Source organism: Medicago truncatula, chromosome 1, assembly GCF_003473485.1.
Source record: "Medicago truncatula cultivar Jemalong A17 chromosome 1, MtrunA17r5.0-ANR, whole genome shotgun sequence".
Classification (NCBI taxonomy): Eukaryota; Viridiplantae; Streptophyta; class Magnoliopsida; order Fabales; family Fabaceae; genus Medicago; species Medicago truncatula.
The window spans coordinates 11,434,232-11,455,473 of record NC_053042.1 but is presented as its reverse complement, the minus strand read 5'-3'; the positions used below and the strand labels follow the sequence as shown (position 1 = coordinate 11,455,473).

The window sequence follows — 21,242 nt, the reverse complement described above, 5'->3', positions numbered from 1 at the left end:
GTATATCAAATGGAGAAGAGTATGATCAAAAGAGATATATGCCGACCTAGAAAAAGTATAAGAGAAACTATTTGAAAAGATTTAGAGGTTAATAAGTTGGATTTAAATATGGTTTATGATGAAACATTATGATGTAATTTGATCCATAAAGTCGATCTCATTTACTCAGATAAAACTTGATTTAAAACTTGGTTGTTGTTGTAGTCTCTTTAAACATAAATATGATTACTTGTTTAAACACATTCATATAAAATAAGCTTTTATCTATCGTAACAAGTTAATATGTTTTTAGTAATAAAAAAACAAAGAGTTTAATTTCGGTGGGTTGACAGTTCAAAACAGTTTTGCACACATAACCAATCAAAACATTCTAAATTGCCACATTTAACCCACATAAATTAAAATCATTAATTGATATGACAATTCAAAATATTTTGATTGATTGTGTCTGCAAAACTGTTTTGGACCGTCAACCACCATAATTAAACTCAAAAACAAATAACTTGTCATATAAACTTTTAAAATTTTAGACTTATGCCTAAGTAATAAACTTACAACAAACTATAAACTTAAGTTTTACAAAGGCTAACTCGTCGGCTAAACACATATATCCACCTCTAGTTTTTTCTGATTTTTTTTCTATCTTTTGTATTTTTATTGATCATTCGTACAATGACTCAATTTTTTTTTTTTAGTAACATACAATAACTCGATTGATAAGGAGTTAATTCATCCGTCGTAAATTCAACTCCCATCGTCAATGTACCATGGTGAACCAAAAGCCCAAGTTATTTAAACTTTTTTGTCAAAAAATAAATAAATATAAGCCGACATTCATTCATCGTATTCAAAAGCAAATATATAAAGGAGAACCCTTGCGTCAGAAATAAGAAACCATTATATTATCAACCCTAAAACAACAATACTCAGCAGTTTTGTCGAATCGCACTTCCCCTTAACTCTGATACGAAACCGCACTGATCTTAACACCTGCGAATTGATCGCCGGCCATCAGAAACATAAGAACTTCCAGGTTTGTTGATGGATATGGAGTGGTCTGAATCACGGTATGATGATAGAAACAACAAAGGTGAATCCCCTGTGAGGGAGCATAGGAAGAAGAGTGAGAAGGAGAATCGAAGAAGAGACAGGGATCATCCCAAGAGGGCTTCTGGGGATACAAAAAAGGATAGAGGTTCCAGAAGAGAACGTAGTAGGGTTGAGCGAGAGAAAAATAGGTTTAATTATGGTAATTCAAGGGAGAAAGATTATGATAGAGAGAAACATAGGGATAGAGATAAGAAGGATAGGGACAGTGAGAAGAAAAGGGAGTTGGAGAAAGATAGTGATAGAGTGCGAGAGAAGGTAAAGGAAAGGGAGCGAGGGAAACATAGAGATAGAGAAATTAGAGAATGTAATAGGGATGAGCATGAGAAGGATAGGTCAATGGATAGAGGAAAACGAAAGGCTCGTGAGGAAGATTTTGAATTGTCTAATCTTGATGATAAATTAAACTACCATGAAAAGAGAGATGATGATGTTGGCAAGCATGCTAAGGCTTCAATACTCAATCAAGATGATGAAGATGGTGAAACATCAGCATACTTGTCATCAAAAGAACATAGCTTGAAGATGAAAGAAACAAGGACAACGAAACAATTTGAAGCTACTTCCGAGATCTCATCATGGGCTAACAAGAGTCGTAAGTTTGAAAAGGAAAGAGTATTGCAGCTCTCAAAGATTTTTGAGGAGCAAGACAACATCGCAGTAGAGGGAAGTGACGACGAGGATAAGACCCATCACCTGGCAGGGCTGAAAGTTGTTCATGACCTTGACAAAGTTGCGAAAGTTGGTACTGTAGTTCTGACTATCAGAGATCAGCCTATAATTGTTGATGGTGATATTAAAGAAGACGCTGATATGCTTGAGAATGTGGGAATAGGAGAACAAAAACGACGGGATGATACTTATAAAGCTGCGAAAAAGAAAACTAGCAGCATATATGACGATAAGTCCAATGATGTCCCTTCCACGGAAAAGAAAATACTTCCAAAATATGATGATCTGGCTGCTGAAGAGGGTTTAACTTTGAATGAAAGAGGAAGATTCTCAAGCGAAGCTGAAAAGAAACTTGAAGAGCTTAAAAGAAGGTTAACTGGTGTTTCCACTAATAACTTTGAAGACCTTACTTCATCTAGAAAGGTATCATCAGATTACTATTCTAATGAAGAAATGCTTCAATTTAAGAAGCCCAAGAAGAAAAAGTCCTTCCGAAAGAAAGATAAGCTGGATATTATTGCCCTTGAAGCTGAAGCTGTCTCTTCAGGATTGGGTGTTGGTGACCTTGGTTGTCGGAAAGATGCAAAGAGGCAAGCCATCAAAGACGAACAGGAAAGATTGACAACTGAAATGAGAAATAATGCTTACCGGTCTGCTTATGCTAAAGCAGATGAAGCCTCTGAACTACTTCGTCCAGAACAATCTATGTATGTTAAAATAGGGGAAGATGAAACTCAAGTTTTTGCAGATGATGAGGAGGATATTTGTAAATCATTAGAGAAAGCAAGACGACTAACTCTTAAGAAACATGAGGAGAAAGGAGCATCTGGCCCTCAAGCTATTGCCATACTTGCCACTTCAAATCCTAGTAATGAGACTATTGATGATCAAACTGCAGCTAGAGAGTCAAGAGAAAACAAGGTCGTTTTTTCAGAGATGAATGAATTTGTCAGAGAGATGAAGGAATTTGTCAAGGGTCTTCACATCGATGAAGATGCACGTGAAGATGAAGATGTTATCATGCATGATGATGAAGCAGATGTTTCGGCTAAGGAAACGAAAGATGAGGCTGGTGAGTGGACTGAAGTTAAAGAAACTCAAAAGAACGAGCAACTTAACTCAGAAGACACGGAGGAAATAGTTTCATATGAAACTATACGCGAAGTTGCTCTAGGGAAAGGAATGTTTGGTGCATTGAAACTGTGTAAAGACCAAGGAACACTTAAAGAAAACATTGAATGGGGTGGCAGAAACACGGATAAGAAAAAAAGCAAATTGGTTGGGGTATTAGAGGATGAAGGAAGGGAAGCACAAAATAAAAAGGAGATTCACATTGAGAGGAAAGATGAGTTTGGGAGAACTTTGACTCCTAAGGAAGCCTATCGTATATTATCTCAAAAGTTCCATGGTGTAGAACCTGGAAAAATGAAGCAGGAAAAGCGTAAGAAGAAATTTCATGAAGAACTGAAATTGAAGCAAATGCAGAATTCAGATACACCATTGCTATTTACGGAAAGAATGAGGGAAGTTCAAGCTTGTACGAAGACACCCTATGTCGTTCTTAGTGGTCGTGTTAAACCCAGACAAACTAGTGACCGGAAAAGTGGTTTTGCTACAGTTGAGAAGGATCTTGCTGGAGACTTGACACCTATGCTAGGTTGAGCACTTTCTAGGAATCAAGAGGAAAGCTGGACAGTCAAGCTCGGATACCCCAAAATAGAAGAAATCCTGATTCCTTGGTCGTGTAATATTAAGCATTTCAAGGATGCAACACTACTACTATTTCGTAACATTATTCCGATAACAGCCATATATATTTTACTGATTCATATTAAGTAACACTTTTTTTTTTTAACATTTATGAAAATATGTTATCGGTTTTTACTAGTTTAGTAGTACTGTTAATTTTTTATATTAGACGCTTGGAACTTTCTCTCCCACGTTTTTCACCAAAGAAAATCGATCAACTTTTTCTCTCACGTGTTCCAATGGAAGTTTCTTTATCTTTCACTGTGAATTTTCTACATCAAGATCATCATGTAGACCTCATCTTAGGCTTCATTCATTGCAGTTATGCCAAGTTTCCCGCATTCATCACTATGATCGAAACCCTACGTTTTTCTTTGTTAATTGATGTAATGTTCACCTCTTATATCTATGCTCTAATCTAGTTATTTTTGTGATGGATATCTCAAACCTTCAATGGACATGTGCTTACTGTTTTCAATTTTCATATATCCGGAGTGAACTCAGAAGCAGTGAAGAGCATTCTCATAATTTTACTCTCATTCTTGCTTTAATTCGTTACAAAATTTATGTATGCTATGGTTATTGATTTTGAGTTGTAGCATCAGTGTTAATTTTCATTTTAACATTGATTTTTGTTATATTTTGAAGATATTCCATGGCCAAGAATTTACTCATCAAGTAAAGTTGAATTCAACGGCTAAATTTACTGCAAATCCATTTTCATATGATGCAATTTTTTCTGATTTTGAGATTGTTAAGATGCGTTGTTATTTTGGTCTTCATGTGTAATTTTATTCTTGATTAGGAATTTTCAGGAATGGCTTATAATGCAGGAGAAAGCACTTAGTGATTGCTTATTTTCTAGGTAAAGATGCTTACTAAATACTCTCATGGTTTATTGTGTTTTCTATTTGAGTTGCTCTTTGTATTTAAATGGCTATGATTCCTCAAACCTTCACGATATGCAATCTAAGAGAATCAATGATTAACCTAAGGTAAAGGACATTTCTCTCATGAATCAGAGGTATAGATATGATCTTGCAGTGGAATCAAGAGATAAAGGCAGGAAGGTCTTAATCTTATTTTTCCTTCAATTTCTCTTTACTCTTTCCATTCTTAGGTAATAAATCATTTGAATTTGTTCTATAGATATGTAGTTTTTGTTAGTAGACAACATGTGAGTATCTTTTTACTCCAAATTACTGTGCAGAATTTGACAATGTTGGAGTAATCACGACTCTTGATGAGACACATATGTTCTCGTTCCTGATATTTAGTCTTGTGGATCATACAAGGCCCTGAAGTTCATTTTCGGAAGCAAAACTACATTCAAGGCTATTTCTCCAACATATAATACTTCCTATTTCAATTATTGAATCCATAATTTGCACATTTAATAAGTGATCATAACATTGTTTTGGTGGTTTCTTCATGCTTTTTTTTAGAGTTTCTTCATGCTTTTAGTAATAACATAAGGTGTGAGTATTGTCTGTCTACTACAGCTACACAATCATGGAAATATGGAATTTTGGTTCTGCAAGATAGGATGGTTTATTGGGAGGTCAAACAATACAAAATTGTTTTTTTTTATGCCATTTTTTTTCTTCTTTACATGTAATACAGTGAACAATCCATAACAAGAATCATTAATAAATTGATTTACTTGACATTACGAATTTAGGACCAAATTATTGGTTTATTCTTGAAACAAAACAATGGATAGAATGATTTTTATTTACAAGCAAATGCATGGATAAACTGATGTGGGGCTCTCTCTGGTTATGGTTATTGTCTTAATAATTTTGACGGTGCCAAATTACGAGGTAGTAGATTTTGGCTTTGGTTGATTTACATTGTAATGTTATTGAACTGGAATATATGCAGGAACGAACGATAAGATTATTCTTTGGTCTATCGACCATTTTCTTCCTAGGTTTAAGAATCTCTTCTTTGGTTCCTTAATGATGACACTAGGATTCTTTTAACTCATCTTCAGTGGAGATTGGAAGCAATATTATGCAGGTGATGAAAGAAGGCTTCAAGACGATAGTTTCTTCAAATAACCCTCAATCGGAATTTTTGCTTTATCTCAGTCTTTTTCCGATGACACAGGAAGTGTTTTGTCCTTTTTTTTATTCATTCAGTGAGTCTTATGCAAGTAAACTCTTGTTTTCTTCTACACAATTTTCACATGATAATGTATTTTTGATGTGGATTTTGGATGAAAATTTGAAAAATAATTTAAATAGAAAAGGTACTTTTTATGCTTTTGTTCTTACTTTTGGAACATGTTCTGATTTTCTAATTCATATTAGACTTCTGAAATGGTTTCCACTGCTTTTTACATGTCATTCCTTGATATTGTGCTCTTTTTCATATGATGTCTAACCTATACAGAGTATAGAAAATGCTCTTATTGCTGAATAATACTCTCACTGTGAGGGTCACTCTAATTACATTCATAATCAAAAGTCTGATATTTGAGTCTAATATTTTGTTATTCACTAACATAAGTAACTAATATTCTGATCGTTATATAATATTCTTCACTTTCTTTGTTAAATTAATATAATAATGCTTATGTTAATCAGTATCAACATTTTATATCTTACTTTACTCATGTCCATGGTTAATCTATGTTGAATTTGTTTCAGCTTCTTACAATGATATTCATGAATAATTTCCTATATTCTTGTTTAAGAATGCAACTTTTCAACAAGAATTAATCCTTGTTTAGAGCTATCTTATTTGGTGGTGTTTGCTAACCTTGTTTAAATAATTATTTATCTCAAATGCTTCTGCCTTTATTATATTTCACCATAATGTATATATATATATTTTTTTTTAAGATTATATACTTTAATACTTTCTACTATATCTTCATTTGTTGCTCATCTAACATTTTTCATTTTTGACAAACGATGAGAGACCGATTGTACGGATTAATTTTTAATTTTAACTCCTCCCTGAGTTAACCTATTCAATAGCAGTAAGATCTGACACTGGGTTGTGACTGTAAACCTAACCATATTCCTAACAATTAGCATCCACATATGAATTTATTCTATATTCATTCATTATCTAACAAGTATTTTCCAAACACTAATTAAATCCTAGGTAGTCAATTCCGACCAATCTCGGCTCGATCCCATAGGAAAACCGCTACATAGAGGATCCAGCGTGTAATAATTCAAACTAGTCTTATTGTTTACCAAACACATCGGTAAACAAGTGGTTGACTGCGACATGTATTTTGAAATGGATGCAATATTTTATGTGGAAAAGAATACAATCTCCGATCACTAATATAAATAAAAATTAACATTTTAAATTCATTCAATTAATGATGTATATGGTCTTTATTATAGACTACATACATCATTTAATATCATTTAATGCATGAACTTTTTTTTAAACAATTTAATGAATGAATTTAAAATGTTACTCATTTCGTTCCGAATTAAATGACTCATTTACTCAAATCACACATATTAAGAAAAATGTATAAATGAATGAGAGAGAATAATGGTTTTATGTAATTGTTAAATATTGGTGTATTCTTGCAAAGTGGAATATATTGAATTGAGAGTGATGAATGTAGTATTAATTATAGTTATAAAGGGAAAAAAGTAGTTAATGATGTATTGAAAAGTGAAATGATTCAGTTATTTTAAGGCACTTTTTTTTTATTGAAAATAGCTCAATTATTATGAAACGGAGGGAGTATTTTTTATTTATAATAATGATCGGAGTGTACATAATTATTTTTGACTTATTATTGGTCATTGATACAATAAATAACTGATATGAGCCCACATTCATTATCTTCCAATGGAAAAAGAATAAAGTAATCAAAGATGACACATCCATGAACATTCCTCCCGACAAAGATCGTCTTCAAATCAAAAACTCCTATAAGTGCGTGTGCAGCCACCAAGATAGATTAAATTTTAACGATGACTCACGTGATATTTTAATGCATAAATATTTTTTAAAATTCACGTTGTTATGAATAAATGATATTAGCATGATACGGATGTCCATTGTTCCTAAGCTTTCTATATTCCCTAACTCTTATGGATGACTTTAATCATTACAATTTATATTTAGTCCTATGACTCTTCATTTACTTGTAACTTACAATATTTATGTCTTATAAATAGGATCTATATGCAATGTAAAATACACATTTGTGAAGAGAATAACACAAAGCTTTCGTCATTTCTTCTTTTATCTTGTTCTTTATGTTTACTTTATAACACATGTTTTTTTGTTTTGGGAAATTTTCCGGCACTAGTTAAGAGTTTTTTTTTTTTTTTGAGCAACTAGTTAAGAGTTATTAAAGGAAATATTGGGCATTCAATGAATTAAAATTGAAATAGTAATAAACTTCATTAATAAATAAATTTTTTAACTGAAATTCTTAAACAATATTCTCAAGACAAATTAGCAAACCCATAAATCTATTATTCCTGTTATACTTATTTTAGTTCCTCGTTTTGAAATTTGCAAAATGAGCTTACACTTATATATTATCGATTCATGAGTTTCAGTTGCTCTAATGAAACAATTGTTATGTATCATTTGAAACAGGTGGCAATATATTCCAACTTTTCCATTTTTTAGCTCATTTGGAATAGACGGAGTATTAATTCAGGACCAAATATATCCTGAAACAAGACAAACATTATAATTACCTTGCACAATGCTCTCTAAGTTCTTTTTTTTTTCTTCCATTTTTTAGCTCATTTGGGTAAGAAATTTTTGCTCTCGGAGCCGATGTAGCTTACAACTATACAGAGTTTGATTCCATCTCTCAATTTAGCTTATATTTTATTTTTATGTATATCGGATATCTTCCACACTTATAACTGCATAAATTAATCCTTATGACATAATTGGACGACAAATTCTTTCGAAAAGTTTTTAATGTTGATGCATGAGCATGCCTAAGACTGAATTTAACTTATGTATTAGAACTCTTATAAACAATGTTTACCGATTTGTTTGTGTAAAATATACTTTTTTAAGAACTAAAATTAGCAAGATAATATTCAATTTTGCACATGCATACAAAAATAGTTGCCTAGTTGCCTTTTCCTTGACTTGTGTTGTGGCACAGTACGTGTCAAACAAGACAACTAGATCACGAGAAGATAAATCTTGATACCTCAACGTCACGCCATACGCAGAAAACAATAGTATCACATTCTCACAGAAATGGATTCTTTAATGTTCACACACTATAGACTAAAATTTGATCCTCCATTGTTTGAAAATTAGTGAGATGCCTTTAATAAATTTAGATTTAGTGAATTTGAATAGAAAAACTGTAAAAGATGAATCTTCCAGATAAAAAGTACTCTCTCCAATCTCAAATGTAAGAAATTTTTTACTTTTTAGGTTCATTCAATAAATATTGTATGTGGTGTGAAAAATTTCTTACATTTGAGACCGGAGGGAGTATAGAGTTATGATACATAAACAACCTCTTAGGTGCTAATATACTTCTTAATGCATGAGGTGTAGAAGGGTATATCAGAATAAAGGATCTCTATGTAACATTTTTCAAAAGTATAACTTCGGTAAAACTCACACTAACACATCATATTCAAGTCAATTCAAACATCTATTCTATTGTATGATTAGATTGACGACGTGATTGAAAAAGTAATTGTAAACCAACTTAATTTTACAAAATCTAAAAAAATCATGGGATAATTTGGTACCATAATATCATTAATACATATTTAGTATCACAAAGTCACAAATGCATATTTGTATCATATCTAATATACACACTTTTTCATTTCTAATGTGAAAACTAAAAATTAGAGAATCATTTTTCTCCTTTTTATACACTTACGATCTGCCACATTCTCATCACCAAATCCTTATCCATTTACCAAACACTCCACTTTCACTATCACTCGACTACAATACTACAATGAATCCACCATCAGGAACCATCGTTTTCAACACCGTAGGAAGAACCCAATACGGTTTCGATGTTTTCTACACACACCTCAACAACAACCACAACGACCACCGTCTCACCGACGGCATCTCAGTTAACTTCAATGCACAATTCACCAATGATCATCAAACCATCGTATTCGTCTCAGAACGAACCGGTTCACCCCGGTTTTACTTAACCCGGTCCGAAAATAAACCTGAACTTCTTCTACCTTCTCTTCCAAACAACACACTCTTTCAAGACTGTCCAATAATTAAAAACAGTAAAATCTATTTCTCTTCAACGCACGATCAACCAAACGCGCTTTTCAAAAGCGCTTCTGCTGTTTACTCCACCGCCGTCGATGGCACCGGAACTTTAACTAGGCTGACACCTCACGGTGTTGTTGATTATAGTCCTGCTGTTTCTCTAACCGGAAACTTAATCGCTGTTGCTTCCTACGGTTCTCGAAACTGGGATGGCGATTTTCGTGAACTCAAAACGGATATCGTTGTGTTTGAAGAGTCTGTGCCGGAGAATCGTGTTGTGGTTGCTGAACGCGGTGGCTGGCCGACGTGGTTGGGAGATTCAACGGTGTTCTTCCACAGAATCGCCGATGACGGTTGGTGGAGCATTTTCCGAGCCGATTTAAAGGATTCTAATCTTACCGGAATTCAATCCTCACCTATTCGTATCACTCCACCGGGATTACACTGTTTCACTCCCGCCGCAATTCAAAATAGCAACCGCATCGCCGTCGCAACTCGTCGGAAAGAAAGTGATTACCGCCATATCGAAATATTCGATCTCGAAACGAAAACGTTTCAGAAAATAACATATTCAGTAAATCCTGATTTTCATCACTATAATCCATTTGTTTCACCTGATTCTTGTTACATTGGTTACCACCGGTTCAGAGGCGAGTCAGTTCAGGGTGAGTCAACCTATCCACATCTCGACCAGGTGAAATCTCCGGTTGATGACATACGCTTGCTAAGATTGAACGGTTCGTTTCCGAGTTTCTCACCGGACGGTGATTTCATCGCGTTTAATCATGAACTCGACGGCAATCTTAACGGTGGCGTTAAGATCATAAGATCCAACGGTTCAAAACGGTGGAGTTTATTGAAAGGAAGAACATGTTTTGGAAACTCCTGGAGTCCAACAGAGAAGAATGTTATTTACACTTCAATCGGTCCAATTTTCGAGTCTGTTACCAAAACGGTTCAAATTGCAAGGATCGAGTTTGAACCGGATCATCTCAGTAAAGATCGTGAAGAGATTCCGTTTACGTTAAAGATTCTTACAAAATATGATAGTGGAAACAATGCGTTTCCATCGTGTTCACCTGATGGAAAATTTATAGTGTTCCGGTCTGGTAGGACCGGGTTTAAAAATTTATATATAGTTGATGCAGTTAATGGAGAGGAGGTAGATGGGGGTTTGAGGAGGTTAACAGAAGGTGAATGGATTGATACAATGCCGTGCTGGTCACCAAAAGGTGATTTGATAGCGTTTTCATCGAATAGGCATGATGCTAAAAATAGTGAAGTTTTTGGGATTTATGTGGTGAATGTTGATGGGAGTGGTGTGAGGAGAGTTGAGATTGGAAAAGGTGTGGATGGTGAGAGGGAGAGGTTGAATCATGTTTGTTTTAGTGGCGACGGTGAGTGGTTGTTGTTTACGGCCAATTTGGGTGGTGTGTCAGCAGAGCCGGTGGGGTTGCCGAATCAGTTTCAGCCATATGGGGATTTGTTTGTGGTGAAGTTGGACGGGAGTGGGTTGAGGAGGCTGACATGTAATGCGTATGAGAATGGAACGCCTACGTGGCATCACGGGGAATTGTTGTTGTGTAATGATGGTGATGAGGATGGAGATAATGGTGATTGGGATAAGTTGAAAGGTGCATTTCAAGAACCACTATGGATTACATGTGACATTTGATTGTGATACTAGTGTTTCATTACTATTCTGCATAATAAGTTGAAATATTCTACCAAAAAAAAGTTGAAATAAAGATGAGTAGTAGTGTTTGTAATTTGATTGATGTTAGGTTTGCATTGATTCAAGGTGTTATGTTGGAATCTTTTAATGAGTGGAAGTTATGAAATAAATATACAAATTGACACATGCTATAATGACACATGATTTCAAAAAATAAAAGTAATTGAATATGATTGTGTATGTTAATATGCTGGGTGTTAGATATCAGCACGTATAAGATATTACACACATCTTCAATTTGAGATTGAGGTGTCTTGATACATGACTAGATATTTGAGATTTGTTTCATATATGTACAAGAGCTAAATTATACATTATAAATATTTGTGCGTTGTTGTGTATAGAGAGATTCTATTGAGTACCTATGTTTTTGTGGTCTGAGATTATACTAACCATCAAGAGTGTTCTATATGGTGTGAAGAAAATTAAATTAATTATATTGGTTATTGGCAAGAAAGGCTTAATTATATGCTCATAAAACGCTTTAACGTTTCTTCTATAGTTTTCTTCATTTTGATGTTTCTTAGTTGCAGCTGAAATGTATGCTTTGTTCATGGGAAAATAGAACTCTGATTCGGCGTTTCCTGTGTTCCTCAGATCATGTTTTTTCTGAATTTTATAATTTCATGTTATTGCACACTGAGTTCTGATGGATGAAAAGAGCTGTATTGAAAGAAAAAATGTTGTTGCATAATTATGAGACTAGAGAGACAAAGAAGTTCTAGGCATCCTTAATGCCATTAGCTAGGTGGCCAGTGGAGCTCAAAGACGAAGTTTGAATTAAAGAAGTCATATTTTCTATACGCAAGTCTAGTCCAAAATTTGGACGGTTTTGCATTTGATTTTTTAATTAGTGTTAGGTACCATGTGAAGCAATAATATATACAAAAAGATAATGGGAAAAGAAATTCTACACTTATGGATTTTGACAAAATACTATATAAGGGAAATTTACATTGTCAAATACTTCGTCATATATAATAGACACAATCAAAATTCCTTGTGTTTAGACTCTGAACCCTTTTTAGAGAACAAACAATCAAAGGAAAATGGTCACAAATAAGGGTTCCACTTGTGTAACATTGGGTATTTTAAGTTATATAACATTGTCCAATCAGGGTGTGCCACATGGCACACCCTTTTAAAAAAAAAAAATTCAATTAAAGGAGAATAAGAGAGAACACGTGACTGAGAGAAGAGTGAAAAATCAAAAACACATTCCTCTTCTCTTCTCCTCTTCTCTTCTCCAGTACGACGAACCCACCACCCACCCACCCACCATCAACTTTTCTCCCCCACCGCCGACGCTTCCCTCCGCCACCGCCGTCCTCTCCGCCAACGGCCACCGTTCCTCTTCACTTTCTCTTCTGCAACACTCTTTTTCAAATTTGATGAATTTGATTTGGAATTATTGATGAATTTGATTTGGAATTAATTTTGAGATTCATTAAGGGATTCATTGAGGGTTGTTATTGTAAAGATCAGTAGACTAATAACAACAAATATCCTTTCAATTGTCTCTTGAGAGGTGGGTTGATTTGTGATTTTTTGAATTGTGACAAAAATAGTGAAAAGAGGGTTAATTAAGTATATAAGATTTGAGGTTAAATAAGCCGTATAATACAATTGATAATACATTAAAGTACTTAGTAATAAATTATGAAAAGCTTTTTTATAGAACACATTTGAAGTTATATTAGTATGTTCATCATCTTCACCGGTTATCAAAATTAAAAATAGCAGTTTGTGATATAATGACAAAAAAATGTTTTGTTGGAAGAACTTTGTCTGAGAATGATCCTGACTTTAGACACCTTAACTACAAATTTTTTATGGAAATTGGATACATAATGTTCATTTAAAGTTTATGCCACCGGTAATTTTTTTCTTTTTTATGCCACCGGTAAGATATTAACACTTGCTAGAAGCACTTGATAATTTCTTGAGGTTACATAAAATCCAAATCCAACGTTTTATCATCTTTACCTATATTATGTTTGTCTAATATAAGAATAGTTACTAATTATCATATGAAAATACATCAGAATTCAATGACACATCAACACTTCACAATTCTTTATGTCCAATTTTCATTCCCTATTCATTGTAACAAAACCATGTGTCTAATACATACAGTAATTACAAACTAATTTGTCCTGATACCCTTTATATCAAGAGCAAAATATAGAGATATAAAGAGATCCATAGAAGTGAAATCTGTGAAGAAAAAAAAAAGGAAATAAGTTTAGAAAGACAAACATAAGGAAACAATAGTAGTAATTAATATGTCATAAGGATTAAAAATGAAAGAGAGAGAGATGAGGAAAAAAGTATGGAAGAAAAATAAAATAGGTATTGCTCTCTAATGTATCTAACATAGCCAAAAGATCTACAAAAGTATCTCGTTATAGTTTTAATTCTATTCTATAAGTTACATTATGATGAATGCTAAAAATGAATAAAACTAAACCTTTTCTATATCAAAAGAGACCAATACATCCAGCTAAAACAGACAATAAAAATCTGTAAAATAAACCAAACACTTGAAGACCAAAGCAAAGAGAAGAAAACAAAACCAATATGTTGCAGCTGGAACACAATGATACTAATCAGAACCTAGGGGTGGAAGAAATGCCACAACGTAGCTGCAGCACCACAACAGTCCACAGGCGGAAAACCAGCTTTGAACTACGTAGAGAATTACCTCAAACTTGATCCGATATATACAGAAAATTACCTTGAACCAGCATTGAAGTATGCATAGAACACCCAAAAAAAACACCAGATTCAGTAAAAGCTCAAACTCCTATAGGCAGACAGTCAAGTTCAACAGGCTACAATCCAGTAGAGTTAACACACAATCCAAAAACAAAAGAATCAAGATTTGTTACACACTCTAAAATTATGCTAGCAAAATAGAAACGAACAAATGACAGAGGCTGCTATAACACAATTAAGATTTGTTACACACTCTAAAATTATGCTAGCATAAATAGAAACGAACAAATGACAGAGGCTGCTATAACACAATTAAGCTAGCAAAATATTGTATATTCCATTCAAAATACAAAGTCAATGTATGGCAGAAGCTGCTATAAAAGTGCTGCTATAATTCAGCAGGAAAAAAATGGGACAAACCCCAAAAAATACCCAACATGGGGAACTAAAGTTGCTGCTATAACAACTTAGCAGAGGTGTGGCTGCACAATCCTAAGACAGCACACTAACAGGATCCAAAATAACACTACTAAGTGGTTTTAACAGCAAAAACACAGTTCCCATGCTCCAAAAAACCGCGCCTGAACAGCAAAAAACTACATGCAAACCGGAACCCCCCCAGGTATCAAACCAGAAAACTTAATAACAACAAAAATGCAGCAACGCCAGTGCCCCCTATGCATTCATTCCATTCAAATAGGTTGGCCCCCCTATTTCCTACATTAATAACAACTTAAAAATTAGCATCACGATACTTGTTGAATGTATGAATAGTTCATTATGAATTTGTTTTTGAAATTACCATTAGCATGGCTGTGTAATTGACTTGAGACTCATGTGCTTGTGGGGGCTCATAAGTTGTAGGCGCAGAACAAGATACTCCATCAACCTAAAATGATTATGTCAAATTATTAAGCTAAGATACATGTAAAATTATGGCAGTCACCAAAACAAGTAAAACTAAAACAAGTACTTTAAATAACAACTCATATACCTGTGAACTTTTTTCTTTAGGTGGAGCGCGCCTAGATGTAGCGCGACTATGCTGTTTTTCCAGACAACTTTTGTGTCGCTTAATTCGCTTTGAACCGGGTCGTACCCTGAACCCCTTTGCTTGCATAAAATCCAAACTCACAACTTCTGGACGAGCACCATTATCACCGTTATTGTCCATAGCTTGTGTCCGAAGTTCAATTATTTTCTTGAACATGTCATCTACACCATTATCAAGAAACTTGAGCCATTCTTCCTTGGGTGATGCTTCAGTTGCCGCTTTAATGAACTTAGAGACAACTTGTCTGAACATTCGATTTCTAGACAAGTTAGGATCTCCTTCAACCTCCTTTCCCCTAAAATCTTGCACAACGCCATAACGGGCTTCTCTTGTCCACCTTTTTAAAATATAGTTGTCAGGAATTACCTTAACATCATTCAATTCAAACACTTTTAAAGCATGTGAACAAAGTATGCCAAAAGTATCAAATTTCCTACAACTACAAGTGATGGAATTTGAAACACGGTTAAATGAAACTCTCCAAGATCCTTCATGTTTTGCCTTTGTGATGACATATTCACAAAGAGAGTCAGATTCATGTCTAATTGGTACAGATAAAGTTAAGAATAACTTAAACTCATCTTGAAACAATTCAAATACAGTGTGTGTGTGTATGTTTTTTCCCATTTGAATTAGTATTGGTGCAGTTTCATATGCTAACCTTGCAAGCTTATGGGAGGATTCATACACACAACTCAATTCTTTTGCTCTCTTCTCCTCAACAACTATTTCAAAATGGTTGAAGAATTCTAGGATATTCACATTCGGTTTCATACAAGACTTGAAGTGAGCATTCAAACTTTCACTAACTTGTGTACTTCGCATACCAAGTGTTAACACTCCCTTCATATAACATGAAGCCCATTTTTTTTTAAGCTCATAAGTTGAAATGATCCAAGATTTGTCATGAATATTAAATTTGTGGATCATGTCAAACCAAAGTTTCTCAAAATTTGCTTCAATGTCAATATCATACATGCATTTTTTGATATCACTAAGCAAAGAAGATCCTCCCTTCATCATGTTCCCAAGATGTTTAACTCCATTTTGTAACAAATGCCATGTGCATAAACCATGATGAGTCTCGGGCATCACATCTGCAACTGCCCTTACCATTGCTTGATCTTGGTCAGTGAAGATCGTCTTTGGTTTTTTGTTGTTGTGTGCCTGTAAGAATGTATCAAACAACCATCTAAATGACTCACTTGTCTCATCATACATTAGTGCCGCCCCAAATATGACTGAACCTCTATAATGGTTGAAACCAGAAAAAAAAAGCAAGTGGTCTATTGGCATAGTTGGTACAGTATGTGGTGTCCAAAGAAACAACATCGCCAAAATACCCGTAATCCAAAATCATCTGTGCATCACACCAAAACACATTTGTAATATGTTCTTCTACATCCATCTGATATGCATGAAAGAAGGATGGATTCTCCAACAATTGTCGTTGAAAATATTTTGAAAGACATCCAATCTCACCATATGCCATACTTCTTTTTCTTCTTGCAGTGATGTAGTTTCTTACATCCACCTCTGTAAATCCAACATTAGCTCTGTGCCCTGCTTGTGTGCTCAAAAGTTGAAATGTTGACTTCTGCCTTAATCCAGAGTCATTAGCCAAATCAATCTCATATGCTTGCACCTCAGTTATCTTTCTATGTGACCGAAGCATGTGTTTTGTCTCAGAATTTTGTAGATCATGGTTATGTTCTTCTTCAAAGTCATTGATGACCAACTTTCCATTCTTACGAGAAAGTGTAATTCTTACAGGGCAATTTGTTCTAACATCGGCTCTCGTATATTTTCCTTCATATGCGTATCTTTTCTCCTTCCTTTTTAGCCCTTCCTTACAACAAACCAATCGACATGACGATACGCTACCATCTTCTTTTTTGTTTGCGAAACGTACTCTAACTCCGAAGCCCACACGGAAACTATAAGCAAGCCAAAACTTATTAGCCTCTTCCATAGAATCAAATCCCATTCCAATCTTTGGTTTCCAATCAACATCTGAAGATGTCATATTTGACCAAACTATCCAAAGAACCTAAAAAGTAAATAAAGAACATAAGGCATAAAAAACAATTCATACAAAACATTAAGAAAGAAAACATTGAAACAGAATGAATGATAAGAACAAAAAAATTCAAGGATCAATCAATCCCCTTTGCCTTTTTTCAAAACAACAACAACATGAGTCAAGCTTTTTTAAAAAAAAGAAACAGAGTTTAGTAAACATTGCAATGGGTTATATACATCCTTAAATAAAACCCTAAATTTCCTAAAATCAAATCCTAATAAATTGAAACTAGTTCAAAAATAATTGTTTTATCTCTTGATCAACCGTTGTTATTCTCTATTTTCATAGAAATTTTGATTTTTATTATGGGTTAATCTCATTTCTATGAACATTTCAATCATTCTAAAGAAAAAGATAAAAGAAAAAGAAAACCTTATGATGCCACAGTCATGGCAGGTTGACGGCGGCGGCGGTGATCGACGGTGGACGGTAAACTGATGATGATGATGATGATGGTGAGTGAGTGAGTTTGTTTTGAAGTGGAAGGAGGAAGCAGAAGAGTTAGCGCGCGTTTTCTATTTCACTCCTTCTCTGTCACGTGTTCTCTCTTATTCTCCTTTTAATTGAATTTTTTTTTTTAAAAGGGTGTGCCACGTGGCACACCCTGATTGGACAATGTTATATAACTTAAAATCCACTATGTTACACAAGTGGAGCCCCACAAATAAAGCCCCCCAAAATGACATAAGTTAGTATTTGAAGCCGATGAAGATTATTTAGATGACAATGATTAATGACAATCAAGTTGAAAATTTAAGATTTCAAAGTTAAACATGAAAATGAGAAGTTGCATGATACAATTGTTACAAACTAGCAAATGCAATGTATGGTTCAAAACTAAGTTTCATCAAAACGTTTAGAGTTATACAAATATATTCAGAAAGGATAACGATGAAACAGCAAAAAAAATGTAAAGGAAGATTCTTGTTGATAAATTTCGACAAGATTACATAATGTTTGGAATATTACAAAGATAGATAAGGTTACATTCAAATGAATTGTTTTGTCGAAAGACAAAAGTACATGATATCTCCCTCCAAGAGGCCAAGCCATGGGGAAAAGTTGGATATGAAGCACGAAATTACAGGAAACAAAAAGAGCACAAAGTGTATTCCTTCAACGGTTATCAGTTTGGCCGAAATGCTATTGCCTGTAAGAGATTCTTCGGTTAACTAACTGTGATGTAACTCTATGGTGCAAAGATCGATAAAGTCGCCACCTTGTCTGCTTGAGTCTTCAACCTGTCCTCTTGTTCTCATTAGAGTTCATACTCGAGAATTACTATGCGTTCGTCAATCAACTATTAACGTGTCATCAACCACATCAATGGATTCATCAAGGAGTTGATTATGTTAATTAAGGGAATTCAAACGATTAATGGATGCAGTATAATCTCTTCGAACGTTATCAAGGCTGGACAACACAGAAAATGAATTGGGTGTCAATAATGTCATTACTAAAATTAAGGATGACATTTTTAATTGTATAAGTGAAGAAACTCATCTGAGTTGCATCAAAATGATCCTTCAATATGCTTATGTCCTAGATAATTTGAGAGGGAGCATGAATACTATCAGGATGAGCCATGACAACTTCAAAATTATATTCAAGTACTTATTTCAGTCTCTCCCATGAATGAAGTACCTTCTGAGTGCCAGGATTGGAAGAAGTAACACTAGAAGAATCAACAGAAATGGGAGAATTAACGCTGCCCATTGTTAGAACAAATATCATATAAGTGCGGGCTAAGAAATTGGGTGAACCATCAAATTTATTCCTTAAATTTACTAGCTTCAATAGAATCTCAAAAGTCAAAACTTAGGGGCATATGTTGACAACGAGACAATGTATTTCTTAACATATTTTCTTAATTACACATCATTACCTCCCTTGATTTCCGCCAAATAACAAATTTAATTGGTTAAGATATTTTCTTGATAAATTCTTAATAAAAAACTCTCTTAATAAATAACAATGATTTTGATAAATAAACAAAAATATAAAGGAGCAATCAAATATATGTAAGGAGCGAGAGAATGCTTGTGGACTTAGTACATGAATAATAGGCAACTAATTTTACATAACAAGCAAAGTTTTCGAAGATAAGAATAGACCAAGACTCACACATGTCTAACAAAACCAACTCTGCATAAACTGGGTGACATTTAATTTGGGAAAGGGAAGTTGTTTTTCACCATGGAAAAACTAATTTTGACCATTAGATAAAGTAGAGAACATACTTTTATCATAGACATTCAACACCAGATTTTTTCCCACACTCACCACTCTCATTCAACACCAGATTTTCTTCCTCTCATTCAAACCTTATCAGCTTAGGAAAATTGATTTTGTATCCAATTTGCTACAAATGACAAATTTGCTACCCAACTCTCTTTCTTCCCGTTTCTGTTTCTCTACAAATGACAAATAATTAAACATAAATAAATTAAAACATAACATCAATGGGGTTTGAGTTTGTATCCAATTTGCTACCCCATACACCATAAAAAAAATCATTCATACAAAAATTCCATTGAGTTTGTTGCTTCTTTCTAATTCCTGAAGGCAAATCCCTCAAACTGAAAAACCACACCCAAATCCAATCCAAGTTTTTTTTCTCTCTTTATTTTTGAGATCCATTTTGGGATAAAAAAAACCATTCATGAAGCCTTTGAGAATCTCAACTCTTTGAGAAAGAACAGCAGAAACAGAAACGAGAAGGAGAGAAAGAAAAGAGAGTTGGGACAGCTGCAAGTGGTGGGCCAATATGAAAAAAAAAAATCTGGTGTTGAGTGTCTATGATAAAAGTATGTTCTCTACCTTATCTAATGGTCAAAATTAGCTTTCCCATGGTGGGAAACAACTTCCCTTTCCTAAATTAAACGCCACCACTATGTAGTGTCAAAGACATTTACCAGTCTAGGACATGTTGGGAGACATGCATTCCCGTGGAAGTTACCATATTTTTCTACTAAAGCAATCTTGTAACTAAAGAAGATCTTGAACATTTATAAACAATGTTTACAAATTTGTGTAAAACATTTTAAAAGAACTAATATAAGCAAAACAATATTTAATTTTAAACATAAAAAATATGCCAAGGACAATGTACATTATATTTCAATGTACATTATATTATTAGTCAAAATTAATGAATCCCACCAAAATGTAGATTAGGATACATGATTTAGTAAAATCATAGTTTCATTACAGTTTTAATCCTGATGTTTTATCTTCTTTTTTTAAGAAGCTAATAATCGGCACCTCCACTTTCAAGCATCACCATCCTCCCCTCACCCAAGCAAATACATTTCACCCACCGTTACCATTTTGTCAATAGCAAGATCAAAAAGGTGACTAAAACTATTCTTCAAAACCATGCCATCAATCTAAGGATCCCACCAAAATAAAGGTTGGGCACCATCACCTACTTCCTGCCCAATATTATCATCGAACCAACGACCACCTCCTACACCAGGCGTATTCTTAATACGTATCAAGTTGTTCCACTAAATGGAATTAAACATTCCCTCCTCGGCAGTAATACCTCCCACCTCCCCATACCCAGCTGCTAAGACTTTATACCACAAACTTCTCTTTTCAGCCCTCATCTTCCAACACCATTTGCCAAGAAGCGCTAAGTTAAATTCCCAAATCCTCCGCACCCCTAAACCTCCATTCTCCTTTTAGGAACAAACGGTGTCCCAGTTAATCCAAAAAAAATTCCTAACCTCTTCACTCCCCCTACCCCAAAAAAATAAACAATTAAAAATAGATATAGAGGAAATGATACCTACTAGAGCCTTTAAGAAGGAAAGAAAATAGACCGGAAGAGAGGACAAGACAGACTTCAGAAGGACTAAGCGACAACCCAAAGAAAGATTTTTACTCTTCCAACC

The 21,242-nt window shown here is 34.2% G+C and overlaps 3 protein-coding genes across 3 annotated transcripts; 2 read left to right on the top strand and 1 right to left on the bottom strand.

Annotated features, from left to right (window-relative positions):
* Positions 1-905: 905 nt before the first annotated feature.
* LOC25482516 (SART-1 family protein DOT2) lies at positions 906-4,953 on the top strand. The gene has a single exon (XM_039833971.1). The coding sequence runs from the start codon at positions 1,042-1,044 to the stop codon at positions 3,439-3,441; it is 2,400 nt and encodes a 799-aa protein (XP_039689905.1). The 5' UTR covers positions 906-1,041; the 3' UTR covers positions 3,442-4,953.
* Positions 4,954-9,381: 4,428 nt separating this feature from the next.
* Positions 9,382-11,625, top strand: LOC25482540 (uncharacterized). The gene has a single exon (XM_013611119.3). The coding sequence runs from the start codon at positions 9,476-9,478 to the stop codon at positions 11,426-11,428; it is 1,953 nt and encodes a 650-aa protein (XP_013466573.1). The 5' UTR covers positions 9,382-9,475; the 3' UTR covers positions 11,429-11,625.
* A 3,295-nt stretch (positions 11,626-14,920) lies between these two features.
* Positions 14,921-19,059, bottom strand: LOC112417512 (protein FAR1-RELATED SEQUENCE 5-like). The gene is made up of 4 exons (XM_039830054.1): positions 18,988-19,059; positions 16,604-17,310; positions 15,201-16,509; positions 14,921-15,095 (listed from the first exon to the last, which is right to left on the bottom strand). The coding sequence occupies exons 1-4, from the start codon at positions 19,057-19,059 to the stop codon at positions 14,985-14,987; spliced, it is 2,199 nt and encodes a 732-aa protein (XP_039685988.1). The 3' UTR covers positions 14,921-14,984.
* Positions 19,060-21,242: the final 2,183 nt, after the last annotated feature.